Source organism: Falco naumanni, chromosome 1 (genome assembly GCF_017639655.2).
Source record: "Falco naumanni isolate bFalNau1 chromosome 1, bFalNau1.pat, whole genome shotgun sequence".
Classification (NCBI taxonomy): domain Eukaryota; kingdom Metazoa; phylum Chordata; class Aves; order Falconiformes; family Falconidae; genus Falco; species Falco naumanni.
Window position 1 is genome coordinate 107,294,216 of NC_054054.1, and position 25,631 is coordinate 107,319,846.

At 61.0% G+C, this 25,631-nt stretch overlaps 5 protein-coding genes across 21 annotated transcripts; 3 read left to right on the top strand and 2 right to left on the bottom strand.

Moving 5' to 3' along the window:
* Nucleotides 1–9: 9 nt before the first annotated feature.
* On the top strand, nucleotides 10–2,763 carry TMEM199 (transmembrane protein 199). 4 transcript variants are annotated; one of them, XM_040615891.1, is made up of 6 exons: nucleotides 17–262; nucleotides 339–412; nucleotides 489–578; nucleotides 1,738–1,771; nucleotides 2,108–2,220; nucleotides 2,335–2,763. In XM_040615891.1, exons 1-6 carry the CDS (start codon nucleotides 91–93, stop codon nucleotides 2,428–2,430), a joined length of 579 nt encoding a protein of 192 aa, XP_040471825.1. In that variant the 5' UTR covers nucleotides 17–90; the 3' UTR covers nucleotides 2,431–2,763. The 4 variants fall into 4 exon arrangements, with proteins under 4 accessions (XP_040471809.1, XP_040471802.1, XP_040471825.1 ...); XM_040615883.1 differs by having other exon boundaries at nucleotides 20–262; nucleotides 1,735–1,771; XM_040615875.1 differs by having other exon boundaries at nucleotides 10–262; nucleotides 2,108–2,763.
* On the bottom strand, nucleotides 2,713–4,444 carry SEBOX (SEBOX homeobox; the record flags this gene model as incomplete). Its single annotated transcript, XM_040586217.1, has 2 exons — nucleotides 2,713–4,040; nucleotides 4,169–4,444. Coding segments are annotated over 2 exons (525 nt in total), but the record flags the coding sequence as incomplete, so codon positions are not given.
* On the top strand, nucleotides 4,329–9,477 carry KIF12 (kinesin family member 12). 11 transcript variants are annotated; one of them, XM_040615753.1, is made up of 16 exons: nucleotides 4,329–5,031; nucleotides 5,337–5,402; nucleotides 5,525–5,603; nucleotides 5,677–5,798; nucleotides 5,973–6,051; nucleotides 6,190–6,324; nucleotides 6,413–6,548; nucleotides 6,793–7,257; nucleotides 7,347–7,465; nucleotides 7,603–7,707; nucleotides 7,787–8,076; nucleotides 8,258–8,441; nucleotides 8,530–8,604; nucleotides 8,681–8,817; nucleotides 8,913–9,052; nucleotides 9,231–9,343. In XM_040615753.1, exons 1-16 carry the CDS (start codon nucleotides 4,835–4,837, stop codon nucleotides 9,341–9,343), a joined length of 2,442 nt encoding a protein of 813 aa, XP_040471687.1. In that variant the 5' UTR covers nucleotides 4,329–4,834. The 11 variants fall into 11 exon arrangements, 9 of the variants coding, with proteins under 9 accessions (XP_040471687.1, XP_040471691.1, XP_040471679.1 ...); XM_040615757.1 differs by having other exon boundaries at nucleotides 8,916–9,052; XR_005831172.1 differs by having other exon boundaries at nucleotides 8,258–8,604; nucleotides 9,205–9,318.
* SARM1 (sterile alpha and TIR motif containing 1) lies at nucleotides 6,448–25,053 on the top strand. Of its 4 annotated transcripts, none has more exons than XM_040615809.1 (11): nucleotides 6,448–6,459; nucleotides 15,670–16,250; nucleotides 18,920–19,538; nucleotides 19,719–19,931; nucleotides 20,054–20,145; nucleotides 20,639–20,874; nucleotides 20,994–21,087; nucleotides 21,542–21,731; nucleotides 21,822–21,943; nucleotides 22,524–23,902; nucleotides 24,051–25,053. In XM_040615809.1, exons 2-10 carry the CDS (start codon nucleotides 15,790–15,792, stop codon nucleotides 22,651–22,653), a joined length of 2,157 nt encoding a protein of 718 aa, XP_040471743.1. In that variant the 5' UTR covers nucleotides 6,448–6,459; nucleotides 15,670–15,789; the 3' UTR covers nucleotides 22,654–23,902; nucleotides 24,051–25,053. The 4 variants fall into 4 exon arrangements, with proteins under 4 accessions (XP_040471743.1, XP_040471755.1, XP_040471748.1 ...); XM_040615821.1 differs by lacking the exon at nucleotides 6,448–6,459 and having other exon boundaries at nucleotides 15,090–16,250; nucleotides 24,051–24,694; nucleotides 24,786–25,053; XM_040615814.1 differs by lacking the exon at nucleotides 6,448–6,459 and having other exon boundaries at nucleotides 15,090–16,250; nucleotides 24,051–24,232; nucleotides 24,518–25,053.
* On the bottom strand, nucleotides 9,447–12,986 carry VTN (vitronectin). The gene is made up of 8 exons (XM_040615847.1): nucleotides 12,842–12,986; nucleotides 12,238–12,357; nucleotides 11,626–11,934; nucleotides 11,380–11,519; nucleotides 10,960–11,116; nucleotides 10,688–10,837; nucleotides 9,830–10,102; nucleotides 9,447–9,634 (listed from the first exon to the last, which is right to left on the bottom strand). Exons 1-8 carry the CDS (start codon nucleotides 12,972–12,974, stop codon nucleotides 9,516–9,518), a joined length of 1,401 nt encoding a protein of 466 aa, XP_040471781.1. The 5' UTR covers nucleotides 12,975–12,986; the 3' UTR covers nucleotides 9,447–9,515.
* Nucleotides 25,054–25,631: the final 578 nt, after the last annotated feature.

The window sequence follows — 25,631 nt, forward strand, 5'->3', positions numbered from 1 at the left end:
CCCCTTCCCGGGGGCCCCCGCGGCGCCGCTCTAGCCCGTCGCCGCTCTCTATGGCGCTCCGCAGGGCCTAGGCGGCGGCGGCCGACCAAGATGGCGTCGGCGGTGCGGGCCGGGCGCCGGCTGCGGCGGGCGGCGGAGGGCGGCGAGCTGGCGGCGCTGCCCGCCGGCCTACAGGCCGAGCTGGAGGCGGCGCTGGCCTCTCAGGGCGCCCTGGTGCCCTTCAGCCTGCTGCGGAGGCTGCACACCGCGCTGCGGGAGGCAGGTAGGCCGCGCCGCCCCCGGTGCGACAGGCCGCGCCCGGCCGGGCCGCCGTTAACCGCCCCGCCCCCCACCCGCAGGGTCCCCCCTCTACCTGCACGAGCTTCTGGAAGGTTGCGAGATCGACCTGCCCGAGGTGCCGGTGCCGCCGAGGGTAGGTGATGAGCGGGCAGCAGCCGTGGGAGGGGGCGGCGGCCGCGGCCCTTACGGTAGCTCTGCCCTTCCCGCAGAACCCCGAGCTGGTGGCCCGGCTGGAGCGGATAAAGGCCAAGCTGGCCAACGAGGAGTACCGGCGGATGACCCGCAACGTCACCGGCCAGGTGAGGGGCCTGCTGCATCACCTGCTGGCAGGATTCGGGCTTCTGAAGCCAGGCCGGTAGCAGCCTGGCCGATAGCCAAGGAAGTTTGCCCCCTAGAGTGGGCGTAGTACAGAGGGAACGTGGGCAGGGACTTGAGGGGTGCACACTGTAAATGTGTGGGGACAGCAGATGTTGAGGGCAGAGGCAGGACAGGACTGTCAGGATGGTGGAATAGAAGAGAGCCTGACTTCTGGGAACAGCTCGCTGTGCCAAAGATCTCAAGGTTTGATCTACCTGCGGTAAATGTTTTACTGGGAGTGTCTGTGCTGCCTTTCTCTGAACGGTCACATTTTCATCATAGTTTTGAAATGAGATCACTCACGTCAAGGTAAAAGCTGAAAAAATAGGGTAGTATGTGGGCACTTGTTCTTTCCCAGGAAGAGATCTGTTGGCACAGTGACTGCACAAGCCAGCATCCCTTCCTGCTGGCATTCCTTGTGATCCCATCCTGCTATCCCTTCTCCAGCTGTTTCTGCCATCCCCAGGTGTTTAAGTCCCTGCACGTATCCTCCTGTTGGGTTAACTGTTGTAGAAAGATCTGCTTTGCTCTCTGCCGAGCTTAGCAGCTTCATCTATGAACCAGAGTGGTTTTAGCCGAGCTGGGTAGTAATGGCAGCCGCGTTCCTTTCAAGCAACGGAGAAGCAGAGGAGTATTCCCACGTCTGTGTGCTCATCACATTCTTCCCTGCCTCCCCCCTGGTTTTTGGTGTTTGAGTAACGCTGTCCGATTTGACAAAGAGCATGCAGAGCTTTACAATGTTTAGTTCTTGCCAGCTGCCTGAACATGGATGACAAGGTGAGACCCTTTAGTGTCTCTGTTAAAGAGAAGCCTGCAGCAGAGAACCCAAATGCAACAAAACACACTCTGAGATGTGCTTTGATTAGAAATGATCCCATCCCATCCCAACGTCCTTGAATCAGAGCACAAGCGAAAACCCAGAGAAACCCGAGCGTGTTGGAACTGCTGCTCCCCACGGCCCACCCAGCTGCTGTCAGGGCTCCCCAGCATCTCTCTGAAATTCTGACTCTTAGGGACAGGACAGGGCATTGGTGTTGCTTTTATTATGCAATTAACATTAAAATACAACTGATCACAAGTTTTAATCCCTTCTTTTAGCAGATGAACGGGACATTGGCTGAGTTTGGGAGGCAAGGTGAGTGGCCGCTCATCCTGCTGATGCCTGGAAGTGTGTACCTACAGGTCAGTCACGGGAACTATTGTATCGCTAGCTGATGACATCAGACAGCCCTCCCCTCTCCAAATATCTCACAGGAAGTTTTTAATGCACAGAAGTGTTCCTCAAGTAAAGGAGCAGCCTGTCGGTTGTTCCTATAAATATTTCTGGAGGCATAAAGCATGGGAATCCTTAAGTACCCTGTAGCCCAGCTGAGGCAGCCTCAGGCAGGCTGCATTAGCAAGACTATAGCTTGTCCCCAGCCTTATCTCCAAGCCTTATCTAAAAGCAATTGTCTTTCCCCCTTCTCTCCAGTTCGATCTGTTAAAGCCGTTGTCATCACCATATTCAACTTCATAGTCACGGTGGTGACCGCCTTTGCCTGCACGTACCTGGGCAGCCAGTACGTCTTTGCGGAGACTGCAGCGGTGAGTGAGCCCATGGCCTCGGAGCATGCTTGCGGCACGCCCTGTGCTGGCCAGGCAGGAGCAGCAGCTCGACAGCATGCGCAGGGTCGCTTATCTCTCTTTTTGTGTCCCCAGCGTGTCCTGTCAGCGGTAATTGTGGCCTCAGTGGTTGGCTTAGCTGAGCTGTACGTAATGGTGCAGACCCTTGAAGGGGACCTTGGGAAACTCTAACTGCACATGTCCGTGTGAACTGCAGCCCTCATGCTGGAGGCTTTTGCCCTCCCCAGGAGTCACTGGGGAAGGTTTATCTTCTATGATGTTAGTACCTGCTGCTGCTACCAGGAAGACTGCTGCATTCCTCCAGCCTCCTCCTGTGCTTCCTGCTCCTTAACATTCCTGAAATGAATCATGGATTAAAAATCTTGCAGCTGCAGAACAGAAGAGGAACAGCTGTGGATTCTCACCACTCCAGCACAGAGAGGGGCCTTAGCTCCCACCATTCCTGTTCTCCTGTGAAGTTACCGTCCTTTTATTCTGGCAATAAATAACGTTGTGTGTTTGCAACCTTCCTGCCTGACGGGAGATGGCGGTTGCTATGTGGAACGCCAGCCTGGTGTCTGAAAGACACTGCAGAGAGCTGTGAATCTTCCCTCTCCCGCTGCATCCTGCTCCGTCGTCCCCTGCTGAAGCCTCCCTTTGCCTGCCCTCACTGCTCCTGCCTGCTCCCTTGCCCGCTTTCAGGAGAGTGTTATTCCCGAGTGACGCGGATGCAGCACCGGACCCAGCTTGTATCTGGGGGCGAGCTCTTTCTCCCGCCAGCCGAATCAGGAATTAGATGACATCCGGTGCGGCCACATTGGCGTTGGCACCCGACTGGGCTTTGCAGCAGCTCGGTGTCCTCACCGCCTCTCCTGACACATGGCCCTGTGGCTGTTGGTGTCTTGGGGAGGAGCACGAGCCGTGGCTGCCTGCCCGTGCCATGGCAGAGCTCCCCTGACAGACGGGGCAACGAGGGGTGCATGGCTCTGCCTTCCCCTGCCACAGGGTGCCCGGCTTCTGTGGGTGGGGAGGGGACACACCTTAACGCAGAGCCTGGGGGCTTCTTGAGTGCCACGGAGGAGCAGAGTGGAGAGAGCCAGCTCGGTGCATCCGTGGTGGGGAGGGGACACCAAGGTTTGCATCGCCCGGCCTGTGGACCTGGACACCTGCTGGGTGGGCACCCTGCCAGGGTCGGACACGGTGATTAATGCTCTGATGGCAGCTAAGCCCCTCTGCAAACACGCTTTAATATCTGATACAGGGAGATCTGCCGGCACCTGCAAACGTGCCTGCGGATTAGGGGCGGCTGCGCCACAATCATCCGTGGATACGGCCTTAGATTAAGGTATTTTTTCCAAAAGATTAGTCGGTATTAGGGGCTGATGGGGAGCCGGCCCCGCCACGGCTGCACCGGCATTTAGGATATTGGATGGCATCCCTGGGACTGGCACCGGCAGTAATTCCACACCCTAATGAAATCATGGCGCTAAGCTGGGCGGCCTGGGTGCTGGGGGGGGGGGGGCGGTCCCCGGTGCCGGGGGTCCCTGCCACGGCTACGGCTCGCCCAGGTTGGTGATGGCCGCGCTGTAGATGAGGTCGGAGATGGAGCCCAGCGAGGTGGGGAGGCCGCGAGCGGGGCTGCGGGCTGCGGGTGGAGGCAGGGCAGGGGCCGGGCCCGGGGGGGTGCCGTCGGGGGGTGCGGTGGGGGGACACCGCTCCCCGGGTGGTGGCAGCGGCGGCAGCGGTGGCGGCTCCAGTTTGGCGCTGCGGATCCTGCGGGCTCGGCGGTTCTGGAACCAGACCTGGGCCGGGCAAGGGGGGGGACACACGGTGAGGCACCGACAGGGCAGCCCCGTGGGGACGGGGGGTCTCGGCCCCGGGAAGGGGCGGACGGGGAGGTTGGGGGGGGGGTGGTCCCGGCCGCGCTCACCTGGATCTTGGCCTCGGGCAGCTGGGTGAGCTCGGCCAGGCGCTCCCGGGTGGCGATGTCGGGGTAGGGCACGGCGGCGAAGGCCCGCTCCAGCTCCGACAGCTGCCCCCGGCTGAAGGTGGTCCGCCGCCGCTTTCGTGGCCCCCCCGGGCAGGGGCAGGGGCACGGCCCCGGGGCGCGCACCCCCCCCGCCGCCCGCCCGCCGCCCGGCCCGCCCGCCCCGTCGGGGAAGCGGAGCAGCGGCTGGGGGGCGCGGGAGGTGCCCGGGGCCCGCGCTCATCCTGGCCCGGTTCCCCCGGCCCCGCCGCCGCCTCCCCGGCTTTTATCCCCCCCGGGCCCCCCCGGCGGGCTGGGCCCGCCCCGTGCGGGCGGCGCTGCCTCCCCCCCCCCAGCCCTTCCCCGGCGCTCCTGGGGCTGCCTCGGGGACCAGCGACCCCCCGGCTGCCCGTACTGGTCCCCCTCCCCACAGCCGTCGGGGCACGCTGAGGCCCGTCAGGATCCCAGGGCTCAGAGGGGGGCTTGGAGGGGTCCGGTGCCGCTGGGCCGGCGACCCCCGGGCCCCCTCCCCCCTTCCCAGGGCCGAGGTGCCACCACCAGCCCCCCACCCCCCACCCCGGCCTCGCCCCCCGCCGTGCGGCCGCTCTCCCGCGGGGCTGGCACCAGTCAATGTTTAACCGAGCGGTGGTACCAGTTGTGCGGGGCAGCCCGCGCTGGCTGGCGGTGGCTCCTGCCGGGACCCGCCGACCGCTGCGGACACCCCGAGTGAGGGGTGCTGGGGGGCACATGGAGCCAGAGGGGGAGCGGGGCTGGGACCCCCAGCCGGGCACACGGCCCAGAACACTCCCACGGGGCCAGGACAGACCGTAAGTCAGGGGGGAGCCGGAGGGGAGCCCCCACCCTGCGCTGGAGGGGTGGGGGCTGGGCAGCGACCGCCAGGTGCGCGGGGCTGGCACCCCAGAAAGGCTGGTGAGGACAGGAGGGTGAGGGTCCCTCTGCGGGGACACGGGGGGACATTGCACCCTGTCCCCTGCCAGGGCACAGTGGGAACAGGAGGGTGGTGTGAGCACAGCGCGACCGTGAGCCCCTCTACCCCTGCCCCGGGGTGTCCGTGGGCAGCACCCCCAGCCTGGGGGGCACCCACTGCCCCTCTGCCCTCTGTTCCCCAAAGGAGCCCCGGAGAGGAGCGGGAGGGCGCCGTGGTGGGCAGAGAGACGCGCCTGAGAGTCGTGCTGAGGTGAGGGCGGACGCGAAGGGCTCAGGGACACAGTGGGGACCCTCCTGCCTGGGGCAGGGGCACAGGGGGGCTCCACGGGGTCCCCGTCCAGCCACACCTCTGTGTCCCCCCCCCGCCATTAGGGTCCGGCCACTGACCTGCACAGAGACGCGGCGAGGCGACCAGCGGGTTGTGCACAGCCTCGGCGATGGCACCATCCACGTAAGTGCCACCTCCCCGCCGGGGGGTCGGGGGGCCGCAGCACCCCCTGAGCCGCCACTGACCCTGCACCCAGGTGAGCGCGGCCAGGCACGATGCCACCTTCGGGTTCAGCGCCGTGTTCGACGCGGGCGCCTCACAGGAGGCCGTGTTCGAAGGCAGCGGGATGAGGCAGCTGGTGGAGCTGGCCATAGATGGGTAAATTGTGGCGACCCCCCCCCCCCGGGACCCCAGCCCTCCAGCCCACCCCGTGCCCGCTCGCTGCGCCCGTCCGGGCCTCGGCGGCAGGTTTGCGCTGCCAGGGCCGTGCCGGGAGGTGGCATCCCCGTGCCACCGCCTGGGGCCGGGCCTGAGGCTCAGCATCTTCCCCAGCTTCTCCTGCACCGTCTTTGCCTTCGGGCAGACCGGCTCGGGGAAGACCTACACCCTGATGGGACCCCTCCTCGCCCAGGTACAACGCCATCACCCCCAGCTGACCTGGTGATGATGGTGGGATGGGCTCTTCTCGCCCGGTCTCGGGTGCTGGGGTGGTGGGAGCAGGTGGGTGCCCAACGCGATGTGACCGCTCACCTCTCTGGCATCTCGGCAGAGCGAGACCCAGCCGGCGTCCCCGGCCCTGCTGGGGCTGATGCAGAGGTCCTTTGCCTGCCTCCTGGAGCAGAGCCGGAGCCGCGGCTCTGACCTGGCTCTCAGTGCCTCCTACCTGGAGATCTACAACGAGCAGGTAAGTGCCTGCCTGGCCACCCAGCTCAGCCCCGCTGGCACCCCGTGCCCCCACTCCCCTGGTGCCTCCCCTCTGCTGAACCCCCCAGGTGCGGGACCTGCTGAGCCCGGGGCCGCCGTGCGCCCTGCCCCTGCGGTGGAGCAAAACCCACGGCTTCTACGTGGAGAACCAGCTCAGCGTGGACTTTGAGAGCCTGGAGGCCATTGCCAACCTGCTCCTGCAAGGTGCTGAGCCACGGGTGCGAGGCTGGGCCATGTTCAGGGTGTGCTGGACCCGGTATGGGGGGGACTCAGCCCCCCACAAACCATCCCTGGGGCTAGTGGGGCTCTGTTGGCAGCCAAGGGGGGCAGCTCCCCATCCTGCTGCAAAGCCCAGGCGGGCTCGTGTCTGGCGGGGGTGGGCAGTGGGTGCCGTGCCAGGGTGTGGGGCATGGTGCCCCCTACCAGCTCGCAATTGCCCCCCCGGCAGGATCCCAGAGGCGACAGACCTCGGCGCACGCCCTCAATAGGCACTCGAGCCGCAGCCACGCTCTTCTGACCATCAATGTCCGCAGCCGGGCCGTGAGCACACATCCTGCTCCAGGGGGAGGGCTGGGGGGCGGGGCTGGGGCTCTTTGTGGAGATGCAAACAACCCCGGGGTATGGGGGGTCACGTCCTCCTCCCCAAGGATGTGTTGGTGGGGCTGGGGCGAGCAGCAAGGAGCCAAATCCCAGACCCAGGGGTTGGAACGCTGCTGTGGGCCGCGGGGAAGGGGTGAGGGAGGCCAGAGCATCACCCCCCCAAAACGGGTTCCCCAGCCCAGCACCCGCCCCGGCAAGCAGGGCACGCTGTGCTTCGTGGACCTGGCTGGCAGCGAGCGGGTGAAGGAGACCGGCTCCAGCGGGGAGCTCTCCGTGGAAGCCAACAATATCAACCGCAGCCTCCTGGCACTGGGTAAGGGCCAGGGGACACCCCCATGGGAGCATGAGCTGCGGGTCCCCGTCAGAGCCCTGTCACCCCCTCTGTGGCTCGTCCTCTGGCAGGACACTGCATCTCTCTGTTGGCCAAACCCCGAGGGAAGCGGATGCACATCCCCTACCGGGACAGCAAGCTCACCCGGCTGCTGGCACGCTCCCTGGGTGGCTCGGGCGTCACCCTAATGGTATGTGCATGGAGGAGGCCGGGCAGGGCTGCGCAGAGCTGCAGGGGGCTGGGGGCTTGCTCTGTTGAGGGGAAGGCTGGGGGGAGACAGGTGACCCCCTGGCTGGCAGCTCACCTGTGGCTTTTCTGCATCGGCAGGTCGCTTGCATCTCCCCGTCCTCACACTGCCTCTCGGAGACGCTAAGCACGCTGCACTACGCCAGCCGGGCCCGGAGGGTCACCACCAGACCCCTGGCCAACAGGGTATGGCAGGCAGGGGCTGCAGGCGGGGTGTCCTGCCCCACTGCTGGGATGCCCCTGAGCCACCCCCTTGTGCTCCCAGGTGTCTCGGGAGAAGCTGCTGCAAACCTTGGAGAAAGAAATCCATGCCTTGCAGCTGGAAAACCTCTCCCTGCGCCAGCAGCTGTGCCTGCCCAGGGTGCCAGCGAGGAGCATGGAGATGCCAGGGACCCCTCCAAGGGAGGGGGCACGGCCGGGCTGGGGAGGCAGGTATGGACCCGCAGGGCTGCGGTGCTCCCCTGTCGAAGGGCAGCTCCCGTCACAGGGAGCCCCTGCCTGGCCCAGCCTCTACGGCCTCCTGCGGGACTTCGTGGTGGAGAATGAGCAGCTGAGGTACGAGGGGGCACGCAGGACTCACGAGCAGGGGCTCGAGGGGCTGGTGGGACAGCCAGAGCCCCTGGCCGGGCAGCACCCTATGCCAGCCAGCCTCTCCCGGGGGCTCCCTGGGGCTGGGCAGGCTTGAGGTTCGCCAGAGGCTGCCAGTGCCCTGCCCTGCTCCCCCGCTGCTCCCCAGGCAGCCCCAGCTGTCCCCAGACCCCAGCGGTGACATCCCAGCTGGCCCATCCTGCAGAGCCACCCGCAGCTCCGGTGACGGCCAGCCCCTGCTCCCGAGTGCCCGCACCCCCCATGTCCCCACCAGCCACCCCACGAGGCTCCAGCAGCCCGACACGACACCTGCCTCTGGCTCCCGGCTCCCGGTGAGCATGGGGGGCCCGGGCTCCACGGACATCCTCACATGGGGAGAGGATGCCCGAACCACCCACCCGCTGATCTCCTCTCTTGCAGAAGCTGCCTCCTGCCTCCAGCCGCCCTGGCTGCCCCCAGTGCTGCCCTGGGCCGGCCAATGCCACCGTGTCCCAGGTACAACCCCGGGGGTCTCTTCGGAGAGGGGCGGCACAGCACAGTGCAGCAGCCTGACCGCTCTGCTCACCCCAAGGTGCTGCCAGGGCCCCTCGTGCCGCAGCCGATCCTCCCCGAGGGAAACGTGGGTGTCCTGCCACCCGGCCAGGAGGACTCGGCTCTGCCTGGCTCCCATCAGCTCCTCAGGCACCCCCAGGCACCCCAGGGAAAGCGGTGAGAGCCGGGGCCGGAGGCCACCCGCTGGGCATCGCCCCTGTGGTTACGGGTGCTGGGGCAGCGGGTCCGTGTTTGCTCATGTGTCCTCACAGCAGGAGCCGCGGCAGGAGCAGGAGCTCGACTCAGCGGCACCTGCTCCCCCAGGAGCTGCCAGGCCCTGAGCGCCGTCCCAGCCCCGAGGGAAGGGTCATCCCTTCGGCCCCGCCGTGGCCGGGATTACCGGAGCCAAGAGGTGAGCAGGGCAGAGGGGGGAGGCCAGGCAGTGCCTCGGCTGGGGTCCCTTGGCGATGGGCACCCATCCCCAGCCCAGCTGCCCATGCCTGGGGCTGTGGACCTGAGCCGGGGGGTGCCAGAGACCTGACCCCACTGGCTCCCGGCTGGCAGCCGCCGGCACCATCCCTCTCCTCCAGTGGGAAGAGGCACCGGAATGGCTGGCGGAGCAGATCTAAGCAGCCGCGCCGCGGACAGAGCCAGCAGCGGGGATCTGGCACAGCCCACGCAGTTACTGTACCTGGAGGGATGACCACAGCCCGCGGGGGCACGGGGATCTCAGACTACAAGGACTGCGCAGACCCCGGGCGGGATGTACGGACGGACAGACAGGGCACAGACAGGGCTCTCCAGCCTGCACAGCACTCGCAGTTTATTTCTGTCTAGCTAGGGGCTGTGCTGCCGGGTGGCTGCGGTGGTGCCACTCAGGTGCTCTCCTCCCCGGGCTGCGGGCAGTCCAGCCAGTACTGGGCGATGGAGCGCGGGTAGCGGGGCTGCACCAGGTCCACGCGCTTGGTGCGCAGGTTGACGCGGTAGTATTTGTCTGGAGGAAGGGGAGGTGGCTGTCAGGAGGGCCCACGGGGCAGCACCGCGGGGAGCTGCTGCCCTCGCTGCCAGCCCTGGGCACTTTCCCGCTGCATCCCAGAGCTCAGAGACATCGCAGAGCGAGAGGAGACCTCCCCCTGCCCCGGCAGCCCTGGTTCCGCATCCCTCCCGGATGCTGCTGCCCCAGACTCACCTCCTACAAAGAAGTAGACGCTCTGGAGGGTCTCGCACTGGGAACCGGACAGCCAGTCGCTTTCAACACCCGCAGAGTCAGAGTCGTTTTGCAGCCAGCCCCAGAACCCCAAATTCAGTGACCGGTGGCTCTTGTACCTCTTGCGCTGGCGGCGAGACTTCCTCCTGCGGGGCTGGTGGGAGGCCACGTAGATCCTGCCGGCCATGGCGGCGTCCAGCCGGCTGGGCACCCCCCTCCAGTCCCTGCTGATGTACCGCGGACTGCTCGCCCCCGCTGGCAAAGAGGCAGAGGGTGAGTGAGAGGGGCAGCAACGTATGGGGGGGAGCTGAGCCCAGCCCCACAGACAGACAGCCCCCAGCTCCGAGACCCACAGGGATGCTCCAGAGGGTCCCAGCCTGGATGGGATGCATGATGGGGACATGGGCGAGGCAGAGCCAGGAGCAGCCCCTCACCCCACCCTTGGCTGGGATGAGCCCTGTGCTGCTGAGCCCCCTTCTCCTCCTTTCCATCTTTCACTTCACATGCCCAGGGCTGGGGCTTTCCTGTGGCATCTCCAGCTCCAGTGGGAATAAACAGCCCCCAGCAGCGACGCTGTGGTGTGAGATGGCTGGTGACGGGTAGCGTGGGGCTTACGGGCTGCAGAGGGTGGGATTTGGGATGCTGTGGGAGATGCAGGTGTGGCCTGGGGGGTTCCTGTGCATAGCCCAAGCTCCTGCCCTGCACGGCGGCTCATCCAGCCTGCCCATGCTCCCAGGTATCGCTCCCTCCTCCCTGGGTGCCCGCACCCCTCGCACCCTGTCAGTGCGGGCCGTATTGGCACCTGCCAGCCCTTTCCCCCGGGGCTGGCCCAGCCCTTACTCATTCTGCCACCAAAGAGGATCTGGAAGACGTCTTCCCAGCTGTCACGGTTCAGGAAGGCATAGTGGTTGAACACGGTGGAGGGGGAGGACTTCTCACAGTCGGCCTGCGTGGGCTGGTTGGCAAAGTCATAGGACCAGTAGTACTTGTCTAGGAGAGGATGCGCAGGGCATTAGTGGGGGACACACTGGAGGGCAGCAGTAGCTAGAGGGGTGTCCAGCCCGTGGCCACTGGTGCCAGGCTCTGCCTGGGAGCAGGGGCTCTTCCCTTACCCTTGAAGAAATAGACTCGTTCATTGCCATGGTAGCTGTGCGCCGGGAGGGCGAAGGCCGCGTTGACGTTGTTCGGGATGCCTTCAAAGCCCTCGGAGATGTTGCGTGGGTACCCGGGGTCCAGGGCTCCATCGTCAAAGCGCCAGTACTGGCTGCCCTGGGGAGTGCAGGACAGAGGGGGGGTCAGGGGGTGGGTGCAGCATCCCCCAGACTGCCAGGGGGAGCGAGCAGATGCTGGGGAGCCCCGTTGTGAGGCTGTGGCTGCCTGGGGCCCTGGACAGCTGCGGGGATTTGGGGATATCTGGCAGCCACTGCGTGTGTGCATGCATGGAGGCGGACAGGGTGGGGACAGGGTGGGTTGGGGAGCTGTGCTGGCTGCCCTGGGAGCACACTCAGCCCTTCAGCCAGGTTCCTGCCCACCTTGAAGAGGTAAGTCTTGCCCTGGCAGTTGATGCGTGTGAAAGCTGCGTCGATGGGGCCCTCGATGCCCCAGACGTCGCTGATGAGCTTGGGGTAGCCAGGCCGCACACTTGTCTCGTCCAGCTCATAGAAGTACTTCCCTGGGGACAGAGGGGAGGTGGGAGTGGCACAAGGGACCACAGCCACCGGCACGGGGTGACGGGGTGGTAGCATGTCCCACACGCCTGGGAAAGGTCCCTGAGGTACCTCGGAAAGCGTAAATGGAACCATTCTTCAGGTCGGTGAAGGCATCAAACGGTTTCCTGCTGCACAGCTCCTCAGACTCTTCCACGGGGTCATGCTCCTCATCTGGTGTGGTGCTGACCACATCATCCACAGGCACATCCACTGTCTCCTCAGGGTCTGGCTTGCTCTGCGGTGTAGGCTGCACCGACAACGGGGGTGTGGGCTGTTCCGTGGTGTCTGCCGTGGTGCTCTCTGACGTGCCCAAGTCGACGGTGAGGTTGTAGTCAAGGTAGTCATCCTCCGGCAAGGCAAACACATCCCCTCGGGTCACTGTGGGAGGGAGCAGGTTCGTCCTGGGGAGCCCTGGGCATCTCCCGCTGGATGTGGGGGCAGCAGCCGCTTGCTCCCAGGTGCTATGGATTTGCACAGACCCCACGCTGCGGGCGGCAGTGAGCCAGCTGCTGAACACCCTGGTGCTGCAACACCAAATCCTGGCACTGACCTCACCCTGCAGACACGGGTGGGTGCAGAGGTGACCCAGCACGGACCCCTCCGAGCCTCCGTGGTGTCAGGCACCCACGGCCATCCCAGCACCCCCTGCCCCGGATAGGAGGGCAGCCGTGAGACCGGTACCTTTGGCTTTGCAGACGGTGGAGTAGTCGCTGCAGCAGCTCTGGTAGTACATGCAAAGGGTGTCGCACTGGCACTTGCGCTGCGCGTTGAAGCCATCCTCGCAGCGGCCCACACAGGAGTCTGCAAAAGCCACCCGCCGGTGCAGGAGGAGTAACGTGGGCTGGGGAGCGGGGCCAGCGTCTGCCCCCCCCGGCCCAGCCCCAGGGGTGAAAGCAAACATGGCATGTCTTGGCTGGGGGGACCCCACCTCTCCATGGTCAACCCCATCACCAGGGGTTACAGCAGCACCTGTCCCCACTCCCACCCAGGTCCTGCTGGGACAGGAGCTGTGAGCCAGGCCGTGCCGGGGTCCCAGCTCCACACTGGCAGTCCAGCTGCAGGACAGCCAGGGATTGCCCAGGCATCTCTGATAGTGCTGCCCGCTTGCCTTCTCCCCATGCTGTGAGGCGTAGCCAACATGGCCAGTGGCCATGACCACCACCAGGTCCCCTCACCCTTCCCAGGCTCCCCAGCCCCTCCATCAGCCCAAGGGCACACTCACTCCATCCCCACCCTGGCTGCAAGTGGGAGGCACCCAGCGTGGGGCTGGTGGGCTCCGACTCACCTTCAGCAGCCCAGGCAGCGGCGAGCAGGGCCAGCACCAGGGCCGGGAAGAGCAGCCTCATCCTGGGCGGCCGGGAGCGCAGCCCTCCTGCGACTGTGCGGGCTGGAGCGTGGCTGCGGCCAGGGCCCGGCATCCACTGTTTGCTCAGCCTGCCCCGAAGGGAGAAAACAAACAGGCCAAGGTCAGAACAGGGGAAAAGGGGCAGAGACACTCTCCCACCCAGCATCCCCCACAGCCTGTGCCGAGCTGGGGGCATATGGGGGGGACAGGGCTCCCCACACATGCAGGCAGCTCCAAGAGCCTTTGCTGCCAGCACCTTCCCAGCTGGGGGGCAGGCTGGGCGCTGGATCAGAGAGCAGGGGAGGACAGCAGGCCAGAGCCAGGTACCAGTTTTGGGGTCCCACCACACTTATTTCATAGCAAACCTCATGGTATTAAGGCTCCCCGCCTCTGCCCCAAGGGGAGGCCGTTTCCCAGCCTGGTCTTGGGAATGAAGAAAGGGGAGAAAAAACACTAATGAAGGAAGGGGAGAGTGGTGTTCAGAGGGCAAAGAGCCTATGCTCGCCTAAAATGTTACTGTTTCGGAGAACTTACTCTTGGGATTACAGCTTTCTCAACGTCAGCAAGACTGGGAGCAGACCTGGGGAGCCCCAAGGCAGGCGACTCGGGATGGGGCAGGTACCAGGTCTGTGCACGGGGGCCAGGGGCCAGAGGTGAGTGGCCAGGAGGGGGGGAGCGGGAACCCTCTGCACTTTCACTGCAGTCGGCAAACAAATGCCTGTGTATTTTGCTCCCATCATTCCCTTTCCAACCAATCTTTTTGGTTACTAATTAATGTTGATTCAGCTCTTTCAGCAGCTCCTGATAACTCCAGGATGTTTATTTAATCAGGGGCAAGGAGCAAACGCACATGAGGCTACAGAGATACTGCCTCTGGCTGCCTCCGCTGCTGTGGCACTGCTGGGGCGAGAGAGCTCCGTGGGGTCTGTCCTGGCCTTGGGGCAGGAGCAGCGCAGCTCTGCGCTTTAATAAGTGATGGAAGATCTGAGGAGAGAAGAACCCAAGCAGGGTGCCCACTTTTCCAGGGGCCCTGCCTCTACCAGCTCAGACGCAGGTGGTTTCCAGCATTGGCTGCTCCCACCCTTGCCGGAAAGAGCTTTGATTTGGTTTTGAGAAAGGCATTTCCACCTGGAAAGCCCTGGCGAGCCAAGGAAAGCCACCAGACACTGGTTGTTGGGGCAGGACTTCTCTTGCAGCCCTGTCGCCCCCCTCCTTGCTCCCTGGCTTCAGCTATGATGGGGCTGGTGCCATCCCTGGGTGCAAGCACCAGCCCAGCGTTCACTAAACCTACATCACATCCCTGTTGAATAGAGCATGGGGCACAAGTGACCTGAGCAGGCACAGGCTCCTGGGGAAGCTGGGGGGAAGAAGGGCTGGGCAGTGTCTGAGCTGCTTTTGCTGATCAGCTGAGACAAAGCTCCCTCCTGCTGTTCCAGGCTCCCGACCACCAGCAACCACAGACCCGTGAAGGCTCCGTGAGCCCTTTCCTGGCTGCTGTGCTCAAGGCATGGCAGGAGACCCCGAGAGAGGGGCTGGTTCGGGTAATGGGGTCCTGGGAAGCTCTTGCAGCCAAGGGCTGAGCAGAACCAGCAAGGAAAGCTCAGACAATGGGGCTGATCCCCCAGGGCAAGGCTAGGAATCCCTGTCATTCCCAGAGCCCTGGCTGCTGGTGCTGGGAATCCTTCTCAAACAACAAAACAAAGCAAAACTAAAAGCAAAGCAAAGCTCAGCTCTCTGGGCTTGTCAGGACAAGCCTAAGGCAACGATTTGAATTCTGCCCTCCCCAGGCAGCATCCTCCTCTGAGGTAGCAAACCCCTCTGCTGTGCTGCATTGCAACAGCCCGTAGCATTGCCCCTGCTTAATAATAATTTATCAGGAAAATCCTTACTGGTTCTGTGCTGAGCCTCTCCTGCGGTACTGTGCTGCTCGGGACGCCTTGTTTACCGTCCTTCGCTGTGAGCTAATGTCCCTTTCCTCTGTCTATCCCTGCGTAGTGGATTCAGAGAGGATTAAAAGCGACTCTGTCGCATCAAAACATCAACTTGAATTTAAGTCTCAGTCTGAGCTGGCAACAACCTGGTTTTGGAGCCAAGGATTTAAGCTGCTCCTCCCAACACAGACAAGAAGCATCCAAAGCATTTCTGCCCTGAGCACGTCTGGCCTGGAAAAAAAAGAAAAGAAAAGGGGCCCAGTCAGCCTCCGCTCTTTCTCTTTCTTTTATCATGCAAATCCTGAGCCCACCCAGAAAAGCTGCTCTGAATTTCCACCAGGCAAAGGGAGTTATTTATCCCTCTGCACTGATACCAAATGGGTTCAAAATGCAGTGCCAGGATGGCCACAACCTGACTGTGACCACAGCCACCACCGTGCCTGGCCTTTTACTTCCACCCTGTGCCCCCTTTGCCGGTTGTAGAGCGTCCCAAAGACCTGCTGCAAAAGCAGTGTGGGGGTCCCTGCCTGCCGTGGAGGTGACCACAGGCTCCGCAGCAGCCTGGGCAAGGGTGGGGGACAGATGCGTCACAGGGACACGCTGGGCAGGCGGAGGGCTGTGGAAGGAGGGGTCCAGGGGGATGTCGGAGCATCTGCAGCAAGGATGGAGATGCTGCTGTCCAGAGATGAGCCCCTCCTTGGAAAGGCGGCGCCTGCGCGGGGTGACATCAGCCCCTGAGGACCGGGAGATGCTGAGCCTGACTCTGGGAAGGCAGCTCCTGCCACTGCTTCCCGCTCCACATCCCGGCAGGGCAGGGAGGGGAGAGGGAGCTGGCAGCCTGGCCCCCTGGCCAGCTCCGTCCCCCCTCCTGTGTCTCCCCTCCAGCCACCTTGGGTCCCCCCAAAGGGCGTGGTGGCCCTCCCAGGGGGCAGGTGACCAAGGATGCTGCGCTAGGAGATGCCGATGGTGCTCACCCTGCTCGTCTCCCTCTATAAACTGTGCCGGTTCTTCGCCATGTCGGGTGCGGAGAGGCTGGTGGTGCCTGAGTGTGTGAGCCAGGCAGGCAGCTGGGCAGGCAGCAGCAGCTCCAGGGAGCACCAGGAGGTTTCCCCCGGGGTGAACATGGATGTGCGGGCAGCCCTGGACCGGATCCTGCCTGCCCTGCACCATGCTATCGCCCGTGCCAAGCAGGCAGCCAGCCCCGCGGAGCTGAGGAGAGCCATCACCGAGGTCTTCCAGCTGGTGGAGGAAGCCTGGGGGATGCCCACACTGGGGAGGGATGTGGCCAAAGTGCTGTGCGATGTGATCCGCCTGGAGGGGGGCCTGGACCTGCTGCTGAACCTGCTGTACACAGCGGAGCTGGAGACCAAGTGCCAGGCAGGAAAACTCCTGGAGCAGATCCTGGTGGCAGAAAACAGGTGAGTCTGCAAAAAGCCCCCTGCCCTGCCAGGCACAAACCCCGCCCCCCCCCCCCCCCCCCCCCCCCCCCCCCCCGGCTCGCCTGCTGCCCCGAGCACAGCAGGGATTTCCTCCACCCATCCTACCCACACTCCCCAAATTTCCCTGCTCTGGGTGCTCCTGGTGCATCAAACGCCCTGGGCTCCACACCGCAGCCCCCCGCAGCCAGCACTTGCACAGAGGGGTCCCTGACTTGCTGGTCACACCCTGGTGATAGCACAACCTGCATCCCCAGGGCTGGAGGGAGGAGAACCAGCCCCAGCTCAGGGATGATGGTGAAGATCGGGGTGTCCTCATGAGCCACCCTTAGCTGGGGGCCACCCAGACAAGACACCCTTCATGGCTGAGCTGGGTCGGTTTGGCTGGCCCAGAGCTTCTGTCCCAAGGACGAGACACGATACCCCCTCAACCATAACTGCAGCAGGAGGAGGAGGACAAAAGCCAGTCCCCAGAGCCTTTCTGTGGCTGACCAGGGTTGGAGTGAGGCCATAAGGAGGGGGCTGCTCAGCCAGCGGCCCTCGGAGCCCCCCCAGCTCATGGCCCCCAGCTCAGAGGCTAGAGATGCATGTGCTGCTCCCCAGGACAGATGAGAAGCTTTGGGCTGGCTCTGACAAAGCATCAGCACAGGCCGGGGGAGAGCGTGTGCGTGCGTGCGTGTACATACAAGCACGGTTACAAGGCTGCATGTGCTCACATAGCACCCAACACATCTAAATGCACAGCAGTTGCTGATGCAGCACCCACACACAGCTCACCCTTCAAACACCGTCAACACCCTCCCGCAAGGTCCCCTGACAGGCAAACTCTCTGCTGTGCCCCGTGTCTGGTTCAGCATTCCCTGGCAGCACTGCCCAGCATGCTGGTCCCAGAGAGGAGCCATATACCTGTCACGAGCTGGGTCAGGATCAGGCCCTTCTCTCCTCCACGCGGTTCTGCCAGCTCCACTCTCCCTCAGCACGGCCAAGCCCAGCTGGACCCAGCCAGGGCTTTGGGCACGCGTGGAGGAAGCCTGGACAAACTTCATGGTCAATGTGTCTTGCTGTGGGGTTGTGGATTCACAGCCGGGGCCTTGCTGCACACGCTGGCAGGGAAAAAGAAGCAACAGCTAAATCAGGAAAGTCCATTAGAGAGGAATTAATCCCAGGAAACATCCCTGGCACGGTCTGAGTTCAGCATTTAGCTTCCTGGCAAGAGAAAGCAACTGCTGGAGTCGCTGTCTCTGCTCTAGGAGCAGTTCACAGGCCAAGGTCTCGGGGCAGCTGTAGGCCCCCAGCCCCTTGCTCCCCACAGCCTGACCCACCATCAACCTCTGAGCAATGAAGGGAGGGGTAGGGTCCCCCCCTAGGGTCCCCCCCTTGGGTCCAAGCTTCTGGTTTAGCGATCTCTCCCAGCATCCATGCACGGCAGCAGTGGTGCTTAGCCCAGAGCTGGACTGGTCCTGGCTCCATCCCATGGCTGCGGGGAACCAGGGACCTGGCAGGGCTGTGTTTGTCATCCAGCTCAGTGGCCAAGTCTGGGCTTGGAGCCAGTCCCAGGCTGAGGACTGGGGTTTTTTTTTCCAGAGCTCTCCAGAGCATTTGCTGCCAAACCCACCCCAAGGTCAGCATGAGCCGTGTGGGCCACAAGCTTCCCAGAAATGCTCTTCCCGCCTGCCAGCACAGAGAAGCTGATGTGCCTTCACCCCACCATTGCTGGGGGCCAAATGTGCCACTGCCCTTGTGAGCAGCATGGCATGGGACATCTGCACCAGTGCTTGTCCCTTGGGAACAGAGCAGCTCCACCACAGCACCAACCGGGTCATTTCTAAGGCCAGAGATGGAGATGTCCCCTTGCCCCAGGCAAGCTCATGGGAGGGCAGCCAAGAGTCCATCACTTACCCCTTCCTCACTTCATGCTTTAAGGGCACAGCCCCATTCAGGTGTCACTTTAAGACTATCCTTACAGCACAGGGCTCCCAAAGCCAGCCATGGCTGAGCAGCAGCTGGTGGCCCTCAGCCACCCGCACCCAGGCTCTTGCTGTCCTCTTCTAGGAGTGCGCAGGGCTGAAGAAATAAACAGCTTTCCCTCGAACTGCCTCCACGCTGCCATCCCAGGGCAAGCAGATCCCCATCTCTCACACACCCCAGTGGGCAGTTCTGCGTGGTTGCTCAGCCAGAGGTGAAACCCCTGTCCTGAGCTTGGCACCGATCTGGAGAAGAGCTAGAGGACAGCACTGGTCAGGGACAAAGGAGTTTTCACCCCCAAACACGGAGCAGCTCACACACACCCAGCAGAGCGGACTAAGCAGATCTATTTCTAGGCTGGCATTAGCCTACCCTGCACTGTTAATCACTTCGTACGTTTTACCTCGAGCACAAGAGCCTCTGGCATGGTGGTCCTGGGCTATGTACTCCCTGCCCTGTCCCATCACAAGCTCTTCCATCAGATCGAGACAGGTTCTTCCTGTCACATCTCACTGCATTGCAGCCTGACAGCTTATCTGGCAGCTGTGTCCTACAGGGTAACATCTGGCTGTCAGGGGGCAAACGCCATCAAAGCACGGGGAGGGGTGAGTTCACATGCCAGTCACTGTTCTCATCCCCTGCGTGGCCATCTGCACCTCATCTGCCTGTGCCTCTCCTTCCTGCAGGGATCGGCTCGCTCGCATCGGTCTGGGAGTGATTCTGAACTTAGCCAAGGAGCGAGATGTTCCTCAGCTAGCACAGAGCACCTCCGGTATCCTGGAGCACATGTTCAAACACACTGAGGAGACCTGTTACCAGCTCATCTCGGATGGAGGCCTGGATGCTATCCTCTACTGGTGCCGCTGGACGGACCCCATCGTGCTGCGGCACTGTGCCATGGCCTTGGCCAACTGTGCCATGTACGGAGGGCAGGCCAACCAGCGCCTGATGATCGAGAAGAGGGCGGCGGAGTGGCTTTTCCCACTGGTGTTCTCAAGAGATGATGAACAAATCCGCCTGCACGCATGCCTGGCCATCACGGTGCTGGCCACCAACAAAGAAATTGAGAAGGAGGTGGAGCGCTCGGGGACGCTGGCTCTGGTGGAGCCGTTCATCGCCTCGCTGGATCCAGAGCAGTTTGCCTGTGAGATGTTGGGGAGCAGCGACAACAGCCAGGGGAGGACGGCAGACGACCTGCAGCGGCTGGTACCCTTGCTGGACAGCTCGCGGCTGGAAGCACAGTGCATCGCTGCCTTCTACCTCTGCATGGAGGCTGCCATCAAAACCAGGCAGAAGCAAACAAAGGTAAAGGGTAGGTTGGCCTGAAGGAAGGAGATGCAAAAGGGAAGGGTTGCCACGACTGCATCTTGGTGTCTTTTGCTCCCCTGGGAGCTCACCACGTGCCCTGGTCCTCAGCTGGCCCAGCACAGGTTGTGGGGAGGAGGAGGGAAAGCAGAGTGATGTCTCTTCCCTTTGTGTCCCCAGATTTTCAGTGAAATTGGAGCTACGCAGAGCCTGAAGAGGGTGGTGTGCTACTCCACCAGCAGCACCACCTCCTCCCTGGCCAAAAAGGTGCTGCGCATGATAGGGGAGGAGGTTCCTCGGCGCATCCTGCCCACAGTTCCCAACTGGAAGCCCTGCGAGGTGCAGACATGGCTGCAGCAGATCGGATTCAACAAATACTGCCAGAGCTTCCTGGTAGGACTGTGGGCTGGAGGAGGGACACCTGGATGGGCCCCCTTTTGCCCAGTCTTGCAGCAGAGGTGTAAACATCTCACAGTTTTTCCTGGGACCTTTCCAGCCTGGATTTCTCTTGGCAGGACCACCAAGTGGATGGGGACATCCTCCTGAGGCTGACAGAGCAGGAGCTGCAGGAGGATTTGGGGATGGACTCCAGCATCACTCGGAAAAGGTAGGATCGCCACTGGGGCATGCTGGCCTCTCTCATGGTCATCACCACAATGGCAGAACCAGGGAAAAGGTCTGTACCTTCCCCTTCTTGCAAAGACAAGAACGGAGCAAAACCTGGACTGCCAGGGCTTTTCCAGCAGTCCCAGAGGGATTCCTGCAACGGGACCAATGTGTGGGAGAGGTGTGGGATGGGGAGAGATCACCTGTAGCACAAGGGAGGTGGAATCCTGCAAGCTACTCAGAAAGACAGGAACCTACCCAAGCTTCTCTTCCTTGGCTGAGCTCCTCATACCCCTGCGTCCTGAGGACCAACGCTCCTGCAGTCACGCAGCTGTTCTTCTCTTCTTCTATCCCTTTAGCTCACCCTTCACCACGGCATGTAGCTGCATTCTCTCCTGTGCAGTTAAGAGATGCGGTACCAAATGTCTCTAGGTCCTGCCTGGTCCAGCAGCCTTTCCTCCTCCGCTCCACCCTTTCATTTGTTTCTCTGCCAGGTTTTTCCGGGAGCTGACAGAGCTGAAGACCTTCGCAAACTATTCCACCTGTGACCGAAGCAACCTGGCCGACTGGCTGGGCGGCATCGACCCCAAGTTTCGTCAGTACACCTACAACCTGCTGACGTGCGGCATCAACCGCAACTTCTTGCACCGGGTGACAGAGCAGCAGCTGCAGGAGGACTGTCACATCAACACGGGTTTCCACCGTGTCCGCATCCTCACTGCTGCAAGGGGTGCGGGTCTTGCTGCTGCACGCTGCGCCGGAGCAAGCGGGTGGGGGCGAGTGGCCGAGGGTTGTTTGGGATGAGCTGTTGGGTATTTTTAACTTTTAGTTGCTGTTTGCTCTGCCTAGAAACACTTCACTCCCCTATAACGCTGCAAACTGCATCCAACGGGACTGATGTTTTTATCAGCTACCGGAGGAGCACCGGGTCACAGCTGGCCAGGTGAGTCCTGCAGGCAATGATACGGCAGCTGGGCTGAAGGCCAGAGCGAAGCTGGTGATCAGCTGTGGGAAGAGCATGGAGCTAGGAGGAGGGAGAGGCTGCCAAAAGCTGCAGTGCAAATGGGGACAGCATGTGCCATAAGCTGTACGGTGGACAGGCTAATTCCCAGTCCTGTCACTGCCACCCTCTCCCTCTTTGACACTGTCTTACCCTTTTCTCACGCTGTGCTCGTCAGGCTGTAGGGGATCACAGCAGGGAGCTAATGTCGGGCTCCCCGTGTTTTCGGCATGGGTGCAGACACCCGTACGCAGGCTGGGCGGGCGGCTGGCATCCCAAGGACCGTGTCATTCTCTGTTCGCTGCTCCTCATGTCTTGGCCGATGTGGTGGGAGAGCATGTGAAAGCCAGGTGCTGGCAGTAGCTCTCCTCACAGTGCTGTTCCCTCTTGCCACCAGCCTGCTGAAGGTCCACCTGCAGCTGCACGGCTTCAGCGTGTTCATCGATGTGGAGAAGCTGGAGGCAGGGAAGTTTGAGGACAAGCTGATCCAAAGTGTCATGAGTGCCCGCAATTTTGTGCTGGTCCTCTCACCGAACGCACTGGATAAATGCATGGGAGACCCCGAGTGCAAGGATTGGGTGCACAAGGTAGGAGATACCATCGGGTAGGAGCGTGGTGGATGTTGGAGCAGGATGGGGCTGGTGATGGGCTGACATAGCCTGAGCATGTTCCCGCAGGAGATTGTGACAGCCCTGAACTCTGGAAAGAACATTGTACCCGTTACAGACCATTTTGAGTGGCCGGACCCAGAAACACTTCCCAAGGACATGAGGGCCGTCCTGAAATTTAATGGTATTAAGTAAGTAAAAGGAACATGTGCCACGGGGTTCCTTGGCACCTGGAGAAAATGGCTTGCATAAGCAGTAGCAAAGGGCATGAGGAAATTGGGAAAAACAGATGAGGGAAGCAGAACAGGCTAAAGGGGAGGTGAGTCACTTCAGGTATTCCAGAGCATGAGGTGGGCAAAGGTCTCCAGCACAACCCTTCTGCTGTCTTTGTGCTTGGGGCTCCCCTGGGTAACAGAATTGCTCACCCCATCGCGGCTGGCAGAACGCCCACCCTTGTGCCCCCAGCCCTCTGGGCAGGAGTGATGCTGCCAGGATTCACAGCTCAGCTGGGTTCCTCTCACCTCCTGCTTCCCCTCCAGCACCCCGGGCTGGCAGCCCAACCTGCTCGTAGCCCTCCAGTCTGGCAGGGCACACAGGAGGGGGCTTTCCTGCAGCATCCAGTGTCCCTTGATTTTCCATGGGGAAAAGGAAAGCTCCTAGAGAGCTGGAGTGGAGGACGGGGGTCTCTGGCTCCTGCCCCAGATGAACTGAGCTACTCTGTGGCATCTTGCAAAATGGAAAAATTAAATCAAATTTTCCCCTTCAATACAGGTGGTCCCACGAGTACCAGGAGGCCACAATTGACAAAATCATCCGCTTTCTCCAGGGCCGCTCCTCCCGGGACTCGTCAGCTGGGTCGGAGAATGGCCTGGACTGCTTGCCCTCCCTGGGGCAGACCTAGAGCCAGCACAGCTGCCTCATCCCCTCCAAAGACTGCCCAGGTTACCCCTTTTTATGTGGGGCCAAATTTCTCCCTCTAGATTTTTCCCCATCTTAGTACCCTGGCTTGAGACAAGGCCGGTGGATCATCAACCCCCGCCTTCACCCTCCAAATGCAGTACTCACTTACACGGTGCCTGGTGAGCTAGGGTGGACTCTGGGGTGGACAAATCATCTTCCACGTCCTCCCATGGGGTGGCAGGACGTGCAGGCCATGCCTCCCACGATGCAGGGGGTGCGAGGGAGACCGATGCTGTTCAGGACCCCTGCAAATGGCTGCAGCATCCCCCAGAAGCATGTCTGAAGAGAAGGGATCTTCTGAGGACGGAAAACAGGGGAATTGGTGAGGGATACATAGCAAGAGGACACATGAGAGAGAAGAGCAGTTGAGAAGGAACAGTCCATAAGCACGATACGGCCTCTGCCGTGTGCCCCAGGAGTATCGTTGTGGTCAGAAGCTGAGAACAGGAAAGGGCAAATAAAAGCTAAGCCCTAACAAAATCCCCATGTCTGGGAAAGATAACACACAGAGGCCTTCTAAACCGCTCAGCAGAAGCTTTCTCTTTCCCAGTAATGTCCCTTTATCACAGGAGCTCGCTTCCTCCCTGAGGGCCTTTCACCTCCTAATGCTGCAAAACCAATTTGTGCTCTTAACTCTGGTGATGGAAGTTTGGGGTTAGATCACATGATGTTTCCGCAGGATCTTTGCAAAAAGTGCTTTTAAAGCAACCCCCTTCCCTCCATCTGATGTCTCAGCTTTACCACTTCATCAGGTCTGTACTCATAGGGCATAGAAGCTGGATTGTGACTCTGGAAAACATGTATCCATGCAGATACAGAAGATGCTAATTGCTGCACTGTACTTGTGGAGTTATTATACACAGGCTGTATTTCATTCTGGTGTTGGTGCTCCACTGCTGACATCCCAAGGTCTGTTCCTTCAAAAACGAGCTGGTGTATCTCTTTGCTGATTACCACTCACCCCCGACAGCCCTGGCTAAGCTCCTCAGGCTCAGGGTTGTCCCTACTCTCTGCTGGATGCAATACCAAGTCGCATCAGCTTCTTTCTACCCACCTCTTCTCAACACCCGCCAGGTCTTTTTGCAGCTACTCACCTTGAAGTATCAGGAAAGAGCGAAGTCGATGCAATGGGCAGGTGGATGCTGCTAGGTGTGAGCACCGGCTGGGAGCATGGCTGGCAAACACTGCAGGTGAGGAACCACGGTCACCTCGACACACCTCCCCTGAATTCTGCACTCCCAGCCCTGTTCTGCTTCTCACACCTGCCTGGAGGGTGAGCAGGCTCTCAACAACAGCAGCAATCGCAGCTCCTACCTGAGTTTGTCTTTTTTGATGCAGAACAAAGTGAGTAATGCAGAAAGACATCCTTGTTCAGAGCACAGACGGGAGAGAAAGCAAGCCATGCCCAGGGAACACCAGCCTGCCCTGACGCTCGGCAGACCAGGCTGGTGCACCACCCTGCAAAAGAAGCAAGCTCCTCCGCCTGTCCCCTGCTCAAGACAACTCAACTCCTTCAGGAGGTAATGAGGACTCTCAGTCAACTTGTCCTTCTCCTGGCTCTCCCCGAAGCCTTGCTGCCTGCCTTAACTGGCAGGAACACAAACGCATTTACTTTTGGCTTAGATCCATGAACATTTGAGGGGGGGCCGAAGGGGGGGGGAGGGAAGTTAAATTCTGGTGCTTAATCACAGCTTTATGGATAGTTCTTATCATCTCATTGTTAATGGCATCTTTGCTCTCCAGTGAAAGGTTAGTAGCTATAGCTGCCCCGCTTTCATCAGAAATAGAACCTATCTGATCTCCAGATTAAATACAAGGAAGCCAGCAGATGAGCCCAAAGGTGAAACCACCAAAGGATAAAAGCTACTTGTGAGCTACTTCAGGGAGCCTTGAGTAACTGATTGAATATCAAGGGCTCCATGGCCACTGAAGGAGTCCCACACAAACAGTCCTCAGGATTTTTCTCCCTACAATAACACACAGTAAGACTACTGTGTCTTGTTTCCTAGGAGCGCCCTAGCAATTAACCTGCTCACCCACCATTCAATGTAGAGATTTACTTGTTCTCTATAGGTTAGGTGTCTCACCTGCAACGAGATCCCATCTCATACTCCAGCTGCCCAGACCGTGACTCCTCCTGTTTCCCCACCATTCAGTTATCTTCACCTTAATGAACTCACCCTGCTTTTGGCAAAACATCCCATACCCGGCCCCCTCCAGTTGGAGCAGAGTCTCAAGAAAATTAATTCTGTTCTCACCCTTCCTTATTCCTTCGCTATGTCATGTAAGAAAGCATTTAAAGTTGTTCTATCAGACATTATTAATAAATCTGGTTTATACTTTAAATCCCCACCTCTTTTCTGTTTGCGTCACATGCTTCTCTCCCTGCAGCCCTCTCACACTTGCTCTCTCTTGCTGTCATGCTTTCTCATCCTCTGAAGGGACAGCATAGTTGACATTCTCCAGGCACCATTCTCTGTGCAGACCCACATTCACGCTCATCTCTGCATGGACTGATGTAGCTCCCTGCATCCCCAGGGACCCTACCTGCTGCCCACAGCCACAAGGCATGGATCGTATATGTGCTTCATGGTTGCAGTTCTTGGAGGCCAGCCTAGAAAAACTTTGTTATAATTTTTTAATAGAGCATAATAGTTCCTATTGAATTTCTCCTTTGCAAGCACACTGCACAAACAGGAAAGCAGAGCCAGTACACGCGTTTCACTTCACTGCACAACACTGAGCAGCTGCTAGCATTGGCGTTCGTGGAGTCTGTTGGTAGAGATTTACTTCACAATCAGTTCAGCTACAAATATCTAATGCGACACTCACAGCATGCCCTGTTCCTCAGGGAGGCTAATTCTGGGGTAAGCCCGTCAATCAGTCATCTAACTCCTGCTTATGTCCACTGGTGTAACT

What these genes read in the sequence shown, in the direction of transcription:
- TMEM199 (XM_040615868.1), top strand. Translation starts at nt 91, where the DNA reads ATGGCGTCGGCGGTGCGGGCCGGGCGCCGGCTGCGGCGGGCGGCGGAG. An exon ending in CACCGCGCTGCGGGAGGCAG is followed by an intron (nt 263 to 338) that starts GTAGGCCGCGCC and finishes CCCCACCCGCAG; the next exon opens with GGTCCCCCCTCTACCTGCAC. An exon ending in AGGTGCCGGTGCCGCCGAGG is followed by an intron (nt 413 to 488) that starts GTAGGTGATGAG and finishes CCCTTCCCGCAG; the next exon opens with AACCCCGAGCTGGTGGCCCG.
- KIF12 (XM_040615688.1), top strand. Translation starts at nt 4,835, where the DNA reads ATGTTTAACCGAGCGGTGGTACCAGTTGTGCGGGGCAGCCCGCGCTGG. An exon ending in CGCCTGAGAGTCGTGCTGAG is followed by an intron (nt 5,403 to 5,524) that starts GTGAGGGCGGAC and finishes CCCCGCCATTAG; the next exon opens with GGTCCGGCCACTGACCTGCA. An exon ending in TGCCAACCTGCTCCTGCAAG is followed by an intron (nt 6,549 to 6,792) that starts GTGCTGAGCCAC and finishes CCCCCCCGGCAG; the next exon opens with GATCCCAGAGGCGACAGACC.
- VTN (XM_040615847.1), bottom strand. Translation starts at nt 12,974, where the DNA reads ATGCCGGGCCCTGGCCGCAGCCACGCTCCAGCCCGCACAGTCGCAGGA. An exon ending in ACGAGTCTATTTCTTCAAGG is followed by an intron (nt 10,838 to 10,959) that starts GTAAGGGAAGAG and finishes ATCCTCTCCTAG; the next exon opens with ACAAGTACTACTGGTCCTAT. An exon ending in CGTCTACTTCTTTGTAGGAG is followed by an intron (nt 9,635 to 9,829) that starts GTGAGTCTGGGG and finishes CCCTTCCTCCAG; the next exon opens with ACAAATACTACCGCGTCAAC.
- SARM1 (XM_040615809.1), top strand. Translation starts at nt 15,790, where the DNA reads ATGCCGATGGTGCTCACCCTGCTCGTCTCCCTCTATAAACTGTGCCGG. An exon ending in TCCAGCATCACTCGGAAAAG is followed by an intron (nt 20,146 to 20,638) that starts GTAGGATCGCCA and finishes TTTCTCTGCCAG; the next exon opens with GTTTTTCCGGGAGCTGACAG. An exon ending in CTGAAATTTAATGGTATTAA is followed by an intron (nt 21,944 to 22,523) that starts GTAAGTAAAAGG and finishes CCTTCAATACAG; the next exon opens with GTGGTCCCACGAGTACCAGG.